Raw genomic sequence first — 9,620 nt, 5'->3', positions numbered from 1 at the left:
ACCGCATATGCGGTGTGTTCGGTGGAAGACGGTGGTGGACCTGTGCAGGAGCAAGCAAATTGAAAAGTCCTCGTATCGCTCGAATGAAACTATGCGAGGTGCGCAATGATCGGAATAGAGGTGATAATGTCCCACCTTATCTGTACGTGAACATGCCGCCGACATGCCATCTGACCGTCCTCGCCGCCACCGCGCCGAACGTGGAAGCGGATCCAGTTCTAATGTAGCCTTCGCACCCAGCGTCTGTCACAGTCGCCTAGGTTCAAGCATACTTATGCCGGTTCAAGACGTTTACGACGAGTTGGAAGCCTCGCCTGTGCTAGTATCCTGCATACATACAGAATGCGAAGCTGTGTTTTCGAAGTCAGCATGAAAGTCAACAACTTGACGGCACAGTAAATTTCGATTTCCATGTGACTTCCTCAAGCGTGCCATTCCTGTCAACGGTGGTGGTGGTTGTGGCGGAATGTTTGGAATGGCCATCGCCGGGTGATCTCGATCACACATCTGACCATCGAAGTCAAGTGTTGCCACCGACATCGTCGTCGCGTTGGAGGCCGATGTCGACTCGACTGCTTTCGTCCTTGGCCTTCTCGATGGATTCTATACGCATAATTGTAGTTGCAAGTATCACACTTGAATCACCACTCTTGCCATTGAAGAGAGCTGGTGAGCTTTCCTTGGCTGCCAGTCTTCGCCGCAACGTGGAGCCAGCCTGCAGAATCCGCGCCGTGGGTTGAGGTGAGTCCTTCTTGGCGTTCACAGTGTTAGCTGAACCAACTCCACCATCTTGAGATACCTACCTGAGCAGTTTTCTTCATGGGGGGAAGCCTAGTTGGCTTGGCGACTGCAATTGTGGCGCCGCCATTGTCGAGCACGTGGAGGGCGATGTCGGCGCGCTGCAGCATGGCTTCGTTCGCCTGGCGCATTTCCAGTTCGTGGCGGTTGCGAGGTGAGTACGTCGTACAGCCATATGCCATGAGCGACTCGAGCATGAGTTTTCGCTGGTACGATGGAATCAAGGTCTGCAGCGACAGCGCGGCATCCTGAGTAAAGTAGCGGTGGAAATGATGTGGCGTTCAAACGAGAAGAAAGGTGCAGTGTACCCCCAGGACACCTTGCTGAGCCATTTGCACGAGCTTTTCCAGGGGATGGATGCCGTGCTTGGCGTCGTTCTGACTCAGGAGGTCGACAAATTCGTCAAAGTTAAGCGTGCCGTCGTTGTTCTTGTCAACTTCATGCAGCAACTGATGAACCTATTCAATTCTCGTCATGACTTCTGAGGAGGAGGATGGAGTCGCTACCTCTTTAATTGTGTTGGCGTAGCCGAGGACAAGCATTGGCCATGCCAGCTCGGACACACTGATGCTGCCCGACTTGTCTTGATCGTACGAGTCAAACCACATACGCAGATGCTGGTACCGCGTGATGTGTCACCAGTCCATGGAGACTTATGGGTACCTTTAAGTGGGTTGCTTTGTGCTTGACCTTCAAGTACGGCTTTAGTTTGCGCTTCTTCAACCACGACATGTCTTCTCCGAGGGCATGGATAGTCCTGTGGTCATGCATGACTTCGGCCTCTTTTTGCTTGGACACTCTGAGCGCGTCCAGCTGCTTCACCAAGTGGACGTACGGATTAGCGGCGCTGCCGCGGCGCGCCGCCATGTCACGGTCGGTTACACGAAGTGCGAATGTCGGTGGGAATATCACCAACGAATGCACAGAAATGTTCACAAGCGTTACAATCTACTACTGCACTGCAAAACGAGCTCATTTTCAAATTTGCGCGCGAAACCTCAAGGCTTGACGGCCAGGCCCTCGAACATCTCACCGACCTAATGTGCGGCGTGAGGGGAAGCGACAGACATCACGAGAGAATGAGTGCTGCAGACTATACCAGTTGTTTGGTGGTGGGAAGAAGTTCCGTCGTGGCGGATACCCCTCGCAGCGGCGACCCAGGAGGTTGAACTGCCGACGGAGACAATGCGTCGTGGAAGTCGTCAGAGCTTGTGGATCCTGCAGTGGCGCAGAACGCATCTTCCTCGGGCGATGAAATCGTGTCTTGAACGTTTGAAGCTGACGCGACGTCTTTTGATTGCAAGGGCGATGGCGGATTCGATTCGGGCGACACGTCGACTGGAGACAAGCTCGCGTACTTTCCAATCACCCCAAGTCCAAGGATTTTTTCGTGGATGAAATCTCCGAGCGCGACAGAGTTTTGCATGAGCAGTTTCGTGCATTTGTGTCCGTTGTTCACTTGAAGCTGACGGATTGAGTTTTCAAACGACATTCCCGCAATCACGACATCATTCACGGCGACAATGTGGTTTTCAGGCAAAATGTCGACCCAATCGATATCGTCAGGGGTGCCTTGGACTAATTATGCATGAGTTGAACCGTAAAGAGGGACAAGGTGTTACCAATTCCAATGCGCTTCAATGCAATTGTGGGCTGGTCGAAGAATTCGTACTCGGAGACACTCTCAACTTCGACCACTCGATCGTAGAGGTACAGTTCGTATTGAAATACTTCGCCGATTGACGCTTGGACAGATGCTGTGCAGCCGCTGGCAACAACGACGCGCGATATGGTGTTTATGTCTACGCGCAAGCGCAATTACGACACGTATTCAATGCAATAGAACAAGAGGAACATACCGCATTTCACGTAGACAAAGCGGTAAATACAGGGTACGGCGCCATAGTCGCATTTGAAGGACACTTGACTGGTTGCACCAGCCGGGACGGGTTGCACTGGTCCAAGTTCAAGGTTCGTGTCACCTGCTTCGTTGTAAATCAGCAGCTGGATGTAATCCTTCGGCAAGTGGTTCTCTGGGACATCGATTTCGACGGTCACGATCGAACCCTTTTCGATATGACTGCCAAGCCGAATCTCGGCAATGCCACTCGACCGAAGACTCAGCAACTTCAGCTTGTACTCGTTGGGTTCTGTGACACGATGCAAAATCCCCGCCACATCCTCCGCCACTTTGATTGAGTCCGGGTATCCAGAATGCAAGAGAAGATCCTGACGCCATTTTGTCAATTGAAGGACTCAAAAACTTGCCCACCTGAGGAAGCAATCCAAGGGAGTCACGGGTTGGTAAGGCACCATGTTTAAGCAAGCACTCTACGGCAGCGTCATTTTGGGCTTGACACGCATAGTGCAACGCTGTCCACCCTTTTTCGTCGCGATGGTCAAGGTTGGCTTGCTTTTCCACAAGAAGGTTGATCATTTCGACGACAAGCTGCTTCTTCTGCGCTGCGATTGAGAGAGAATGACCAGTCGAGGGATCTGTGTCCGAACCGATGGACGGAAACGCTTCGCTCTCGGACCGTTCGCTCATGCCATCCTGTTGTTGTTGCGGCGTTGGACTGGGGGCCTTGACTACTGGATCGCTTCCTGCAGCTACAAGAAGCGCCGTCCGGCCGTACTCGTCGACTTTCTCGACGTCCGCGGTCTCTGACGACGCCTGCAAGAGTTCCTTCAGGCCAGTGACGTCTCCCTCGCGGCACCGATCATGCACTGACGCGCTGTTGCCCATGACGATGTGGAAGGTTTGATCGCGTTGTGGCAATTCGACGCACTCGGGCATGGGGGAGAAAAGCCCAACCAGGAGCGATCTAATTGGATGTTTTCAACCAACCCAATCGCGCGAATCCACGGAACTCAGCAAATCCAACCAATCATCATCGAGTTGAACCTTGCCCCAGACAAGTGTGTGTGATCTAATCGCGCCTCGGCGGCACGTCCAACGGATGGCCACAAGTGGCTCTTGAACGAAGATACACAAGAGCGAATGGAAACCCTCAATGAAAGCGCAATGCTTCTGCACACTTCTTCAAGACAACGGAGACATGTAGGTGGGCGACGGAACATCGAGCGTATTTTTTTGGGTTACGAGAGGGGAGAGGGATTTTGATAGATCACGTCGTAGGTCGTGTCGCTCAAGGCAAATGGGGCAGCGCTCTGATAACTCTACCTTGTTTCGCCGTTCAATGGTGGATTTGCTCATGTCGACGCGCACAAATTCGCGAGTTCTTCATCTGACAACGGGTCGTCGTTGACGTCATTTTCCATGAAGTCTGCGGTGGAACGTTCCGAGGCAGATGACAACGGGCGGCCTTCGTCGATCCACGAACATCCACCACGCAGCATAGTCATGCCGTTGCCGAGCATGAGTCCATCAAAGCACATTTCGAGCGGCAGTTCATCTTCGTCTTCCGTCATGGGAACGATCGGACGCCACGTGCTAGCGTGGACGCGTTCGAGCGCGGCGGCAAGGTTGACCTTTACCTTGCCGCCACGGAAGCGTTTGGGCTGCGGTACCACGACCTGCCGTTCCGCCACAGGTGATGGTTGCTTTCCCATACACTGATCCGCTCCAATTCGGAGTGACAAGGGGAATGAAATGGCGGCTTGGAGTTGAGTTGGAGGGACGCGATTCGAGGGTGGTCCGTATTGAAAAGTAGTTCTCATCCTTATGGCTGCAAGATCACAGATTTTACGACCCCTATGCACTTAAAGCCAGGTAATCCATTCGAGCCAAGATCGAGAGATTGGGCAATCGAAGCGATATTTTTTTATTCCTAGTCAGCGACATCCCATACAAACTGCAGGTGAGATCAACGCAACTCACACACGTACGTATGCATGTGATGGATCATGAAACCGGGTGAGATCACAAGCCACGTCGACGCACACGGTGGCTATCCGTTGGACACTTTCTGGTTCGACTCGTGGGAAGTTTTCGGCGTCCAGTGTACACCGATATGGCATGCGCGAGCTGTGATGGCCCACGTTGCCATGGAAAATGAAAAATACGACGCACATCCCCGCTTCCACGACGATCTCGCGCTCAAGCGCTTCATCGCATGAGCGTGGTGCCATCCCACCCAACGGTGTCTTGCTGTCCAGATCCTTCCTCGTTTGATGGAACAACTTTTCACGAACGACACGACAGAGCAGTGGGACGTGCGATCGCTTTGGACACGAACTTGAGCAATTTTTACTTGATATTTGTAAGGGACCCGTTCCCTCCATGTTTAGTCCGCATTGATGCAAGATGTCCAGACGTACTCTTGTTTTGTATGAACTCTTATAAGAACGATTTGCCTTGAAAAAAGAGAGGAGCTGGAGTGGCGACAGCGCATGTTGCGCACACAGGAGCGAGCGGAGGACGTGTGTGCTGTGGCGCACTCTGGAGCGAAGCGGCGGACTTTTTTGCAGGCGGTGCCTTGGCGAGAAGTGAGCCTAAATCGTGCGTATCACCGACCTTTCAATCTATTCCTCTCGTCTGGAAAAGTGGTAGGTACGCTTGCAGGCGGTTCCGCTCCCACGACGAGTCATAATTACAATGACTCGGCACATTCACGATCGTATTGTTCGTCCCAAGTACAACGCCGAAGCTTGCCGCGTGACCACGCTTATTGTACGAAAATATCACATAAATACGATAATTTCATCCAAAATTCTCTGATTGGTCAGATCTTTTTGCGCTCTGATTGGTCGATAAAAAAATCGAACTTTGCAATCGACAGGAAAGAAGTCGAGGGCCGAAAATACGAGCCACTTCTTCCGTCGTCCTGTGAACCCGTGAACTGCTGTATTTGTACACTTCTTCAGCCAGCTGCATCTAATACACAGGCGCCTTTTCAACGTTCTGGTTAATTCACATGGCTCGTACTAGTGGAGTATCACGGAGCCATGTGAAGTATTGTCCCATTGCCATTGGTTCTGCCCGTAGATTTCTCAACATCGCACGATGCACTCTGCCAATCCTGCAGTTCTCTTCAGAAACTCCCGGACTGGTACCATGCAGCGCAAGTTCATAGTTTGCCCTTGAGTAAACCTATGGTGCAAGCGCGTCGCGCGACAGGTCCCGCAAGGCGGCGACATGAATGCGACGTACTACGCCGTGAGAATTGTATTGGTTGACTATAGGTCGACAATGGCGCCAAGTCTCTGTACTATTCGAACCCGCGAGGCGATTGCGTGATGCTGAGGGGATTGTCTTATCTGTACTGCGAATTTTGCATTGGCCATGTCAGATCCTGTCCACCATGTTGTGTCGCAACCCCGATTCAAAATTTCAGCGAGCAGCGATCGCGGTGGAAATCGACAAGCAGGGGTTTTCCAGTCCGCTGTGATTGCGTCGGTTACTGTATATTCGGAGCCAGTCCTGAAAAACTTCCAGCCAATCATCTTTCAATTTCATTGTGGTTCTCCAATCTCTTGTCGAGAATTGGTCGTGAACGAATGATATTGGTGATGTCAGTCGAGAAAATAGTACTCTAGCAGCCCATCCTTCGGTTTTCCAGTACCAGAACGAAAAGACATCGACTTCAAACGTCAACCATGCAATGTTACACCACATAGTAAAGTCAAAAGTGCACAAGCGAGTTGTTTGGCAGCACGACAACACACATGGGAGCTTGTGATTTTGGCCAATAGAATCATTTCATCATTCTAAATGATATTTTACCAAGAGTTTATATTTTTTGATTTTCTGGTATTGAACGATGCAACGATTGATCAAAATAGTTGCTGAATTGCGAATAATACCGTACTAACGTTAGTACAGTAGTTGGAATGCATTCCTTCCACGAGATGCATTTGTCCCATGCCTGTCCACAATGACCGCAACGACTGCCGAAGGAGTCACATGGATCGATATGCCACTGACGCCAGCCATGATAAATCACTCCTAGTGCCGTTTTCAAGCGAGGTGCATGCGACGAACGAGCGAGCGCTCCACACCAAACAACGAGACATCTCGACAACCTCCCCGAAGCGCTAACGGCGCCACAAGTGTCAAGTCTTCAAATGCGAATCAAGACATTACACAAAAGCAGGAAAAGCTGGCGCTGTAATCCTTAAGACTCTCCAGGGATCCTGTCGATGTTGGTTCGTAACATGGCACGCCGTTGTGGTTGGCCGCGATCAAAGAGTCAATCTGGGCTGCGTCTGGTCATTATTGCGTGCCGAAGTGGCCCCAGTGGACTCTTGTGGTTTTTCAAGTGGACGTGTGGCGCAAGCTGTGGGTCCCCATGGCCATCCAAGTCGACCATTCTACTTGGCGCCATCAAGTGCCGTCTAGGTTCGCTCGACGACGTGGACGTAGTGAATTTGGAGGTTCCACCATCAAGGTCGTCGATCCAGATTGCGATGGCGCTTGGCTCGTCCTCGCCAGGATGCGTGCTCCGCCATTGGCGAGCGAAATCCACCCAAACCATTGGAAGCGAATGAAACGGCTCAATTGCTGCAACGGCCACCCGCCAGCCACCGACTCCTCGCATCGTCGGCCATGTCGATTCTAGAGCGCGCGGCAGAGTATTGCGCGACTCCAGCGTTTGAGCGAGTGTTTGACGAGTTTGCAGCGTAAGCTGTCGACCCCATCTTCGTCACCAGTGGTCACGTGTGCTGTGGTATGTAGCGAGCACGCGGCGTCGTTCGAGGAAGCGGCCGAGTCCAAAACGGACGAAGTCGAGCACAAGCACGAGTACAAGGACCTGCATGCAGAGTACCTCGCGTTGTTTGAACGCCACATCCAAGGTGCGCTTGCGTTGGCATTCGACGCGTCCTCCATCGCACACGCGACTCGTAGGGTTCCTCGACAGAGAAGACGTGACGCCGAAAGATTTTTACGCGGCGTGCGAAGAGGCCATGGACGGCAAGACTTCGTACGGCGACTACAAGTGGTTTGTCGATCGGCTCCTGGCATCGATGGACTACAAGTTGTTTTACGGCCTCATGGTGAACGAAGCGCGAACGCAGTTGCGTCGCCGAAAGTAGTGACCGTGGATTCCACCGACCACGAAGTACCCCATGATTTCAACATGGTGGTTTTCCCATGCTAAAGCTGCGTGCGAGCCAACGACGTGTCGCCAAATCCATCGCGGCCAAGTGATCGGACGCTCTGCTTTGGCGTGCTTGGACCCGGTCGATGGCCATGACGGCTCACTCATCTAATCTCGCTATGTCCATGCATTCGCGGCAGAACCCATCGGGGACGGTGACAACAGCTAGCAGCGACATGGCGCTCTTGCCTCGATGCTGTCGTCGGTCGTGGTGGCAGCCGACCCCTCTCGGCAACCACGGCACCTCTACTCCGAACGCGACGCATGTCCCAGGGATTTCGCCGTCTACATGTGAACGAGTGATGCAGAACGTGGAAAACATTGGCACAAGCAGCGCGACGTGAGCGATCGAAGCATGGATGGGTCGTTTACGTAGCCACGGGAGGTGCAGTGGGCCACAGGTTGCTGTCTTGGTCTAGATGGAGAAAGTCGATGACTTGGCAAAACAAGGCGTGGTTTACCCACGGCACGATGCGGACGTGCAGCGGGTGGTCCGTTGGGAACAGTTCCATCTGCAACGGAAGGAGCATGTCGACATGGGCCCAGACGGCGGCCGTGACGAACCGACCGAGGATGCGATCGATCGTTGTGGCGTCGACTTGGTGTGTTGGCGCGTGCTGGATTAAGTGAAGGTGGCTAAATGCCTTGTGCAGCACCGGCACCGCATTGATCCAGTACTGGAGCCACGGATACCGCCGACAGAGGGCGGTCACTTGGCGGACAAGGCCAAATGTGAGCGGACCGGTGTGGGGTGTGATTGCGTACGATCGGTTGACGGGCATGCCAGCCGCCGACAGCAGGACGACTCTGTCCCTAGACATGGCCATGACGTGCTGGACATGCATCGGCAAAAACAACCCACGTACACGTGCGCTGGAAACAGCTGAGCGTAGCGCAGGGACACAGCACCGCCCATCGAGATGCCGGCAAACGTGAGTTTGTTGGAGGGATCGACGTGCCAGTTGGCGCGGACGATCGCGTCGCGGACTTGGTGGACAAAGACGGAAGGGAGGTGTTCGTCGTACGACGGAAGGTACGGCGTATATCCGTGGCCGATAAAGTCGACGAGGAGGACAGAGTGGCCATGAACGCGATGGAGCTTGAGCGCTGTTTGTTTCCAATCCTTGTGGCTCATGTGCCACCCATGGAGGAGCACAATGCGCCGACGTCGAGTCGGTCGTGGGGTGTCGTCTGTCGCGATTCCAGGAGAACACTAAAGTACTTGGGGTGGGACGGGGCGTGCCGACAACCGCATGGATGGGTGGACAACCGACGGTGCACCACGAGGTGCGCGTAGTGCACAAGGAGGATGCAGTCGCGAGTCCGCGAACGCATCGACGGGTCGTACACGGCCCGGTGAAGCAGCGCCGTGCGAAGCCATAGAGGCAAGATACACCATCGCGCTTCGATCTCGAGCGACACATGCAGGAGCGTCGCCATCACCTGGCAAGGTGGAAAGAACGGGATGAAGATGCCACCCAATGGGTATTGCTTCCGTGTGGGAATTTTGGCCTGTCAAGTTACAACCACGACACACGCAGCTGCCACGAGCGGAGTCCATGAGGCCACGGCTAGCCCATGTTGCCGCGCACTGGAAGGACGACGCTGCTGGGATGGAGCTACGGGGGGAAGTTGCACGTTGGGGCAAGCGCACGTGGAATGCCATTCCAACACAAGTGCCGAACTCGGATGGGTCCGTAGGACGACTGTCCCTCCGTACGACCGGCCCTCGGCCGGCTTTTATTCCGTTCCTGGCAACCT

At 53.6% G+C, this 9,620-nt stretch overlaps 5 protein-coding genes across 5 annotated transcripts; 1 reads left to right on the top strand and 4 right to left on the bottom strand.

Annotated features, from left to right (window-relative positions):
- Nucleotides 1-520: 520 nt before the first annotated feature.
- Nucleotides 521-1,665, bottom strand: H310_07864 (hypothetical protein; the record flags this gene model as incomplete). The annotated part of the gene is made up of 6 exons (XM_008873378.1): nt 521-603; nt 655-748; nt 804-1,046; nt 1,107-1,256; nt 1,305-1,415; nt 1,462-1,665. 6 exons carry the CDS (start codon nt 1,663-1,665, stop codon nt 521-523), a joined length of 885 nt encoding a protein of 294 aa, XP_008871600.1.
- Nucleotides 1,666-1,796: 131 nt separating this feature from the next.
- Nucleotides 1,797-3,595, bottom strand: H310_07863 (hypothetical protein; the record flags this gene model as incomplete). The annotated part of the gene is made up of 5 exons (XM_008873377.1): nt 1,797-1,835; nt 1,898-2,376; nt 2,421-2,600; nt 2,658-3,027; nt 3,071-3,595. 5 exons carry the CDS (start codon nt 3,593-3,595, stop codon nt 1,797-1,799), a joined length of 1,593 nt encoding a protein of 530 aa, XP_008871599.1.
- Nucleotides 3,596-3,864: 269 nt separating this feature from the next.
- Nucleotides 3,865-4,450, bottom strand: H310_07862 (hypothetical protein). Its single transcript, XM_008873376.1, has one exon. The coding sequence runs from the start codon at nt 4,369-4,371 to the stop codon at nt 4,012-4,014; it is 360 nt and encodes a 119-aa protein (XP_008871598.1). The 5' UTR covers nt 4,372-4,450; the 3' UTR covers nt 3,865-4,011.
- Nucleotides 4,451-6,582: 2,132 nt separating this feature from the next.
- On the top strand, nt 6,583-7,988 carry H310_07861 (hypothetical protein). The gene is made up of 3 exons (XM_008873375.1): nt 6,583-7,380; nt 7,436-7,554; nt 7,607-7,988. The coding sequence occupies exons 1-3, from the start codon at nt 7,307-7,309 to the stop codon at nt 7,792-7,794; spliced, it is 381 nt and encodes a 126-aa protein (XP_008871597.1). The 5' UTR covers nt 6,583-7,306; the 3' UTR covers nt 7,795-7,988.
- Nucleotides 7,842-9,302, bottom strand: H310_07860 (hypothetical protein). The gene is made up of 2 exons (XM_008873374.1): nt 8,726-9,302; nt 7,842-8,672 (listed from the first exon to the last, which is right to left on the bottom strand). The coding sequence occupies exons 1-2, from the start codon at nt 9,281-9,283 to the stop codon at nt 8,496-8,498; spliced, it is 735 nt and encodes a 244-aa protein (XP_008871596.1). The 5' UTR covers nt 9,284-9,302; the 3' UTR covers nt 7,842-8,495.
- Nucleotides 9,303-9,620: the final 318 nt, after the last annotated feature.

The sequence above is a fragment of the Aphanomyces invadans genome (genome assembly GCF_000520115.1).
Source record: "Aphanomyces invadans strain NJM9701 unplaced genomic scaffold supercont1.15, whole genome shotgun sequence".
Classification (NCBI taxonomy): Eukaryota; Oomycota; class Saprolegniomycetes; order Saprolegniales; family Verrucalvaceae; genus Aphanomyces; species Aphanomyces invadans.
Note: the sequence above shows the minus strand (reverse complement) of the source record. Positions and strands in the feature narration are given on the sequence as shown.

Excerpts from the sequence above, each read along its gene's own strand:
- H310_07862 (XM_008873376.1), bottom strand. The coding sequence starts at position 4,371 with ATGGGAAAGCAACCATCACCTGTGGCGGAACGGCAGGTCGTGGTACCG.
- H310_07860 (XM_008873374.1), bottom strand. The coding sequence starts at position 9,283 with ATGTGTCGCTCGAGATCGAAGCGCGATGGTGTATCTTGCCTCTATGGC. Across the intron at positions 8,673-8,725 it reads CAGCTGTTTCCAGCGCACGT|GGACAGAGTCGTCCTGCTGT; the intron begins GTACGTGGGTTG and ends GGCCATGTCTAG.
- H310_07861 (XM_008873375.1), top strand. The coding sequence starts at position 7,307 with ATGTCGATTCTAGAGCGCGCGGCAGAGTATTGCGCGACTCCAGCGTTT. Across the intron at positions 7,381-7,435 it reads GTGTTTGACGAGTTTGCAGC|CGAGCACGCGGCGTCGTTCG; the intron begins GTAAGCTGTCGA and ends TGTGGTATGTAG. Across the intron at positions 7,555-7,606 it reads GTTTGAACGCCACATCCAAG|GGTTCCTCGACAGAGAAGAC; the intron begins GTGCGCTTGCGT and ends CGCGACTCGTAG.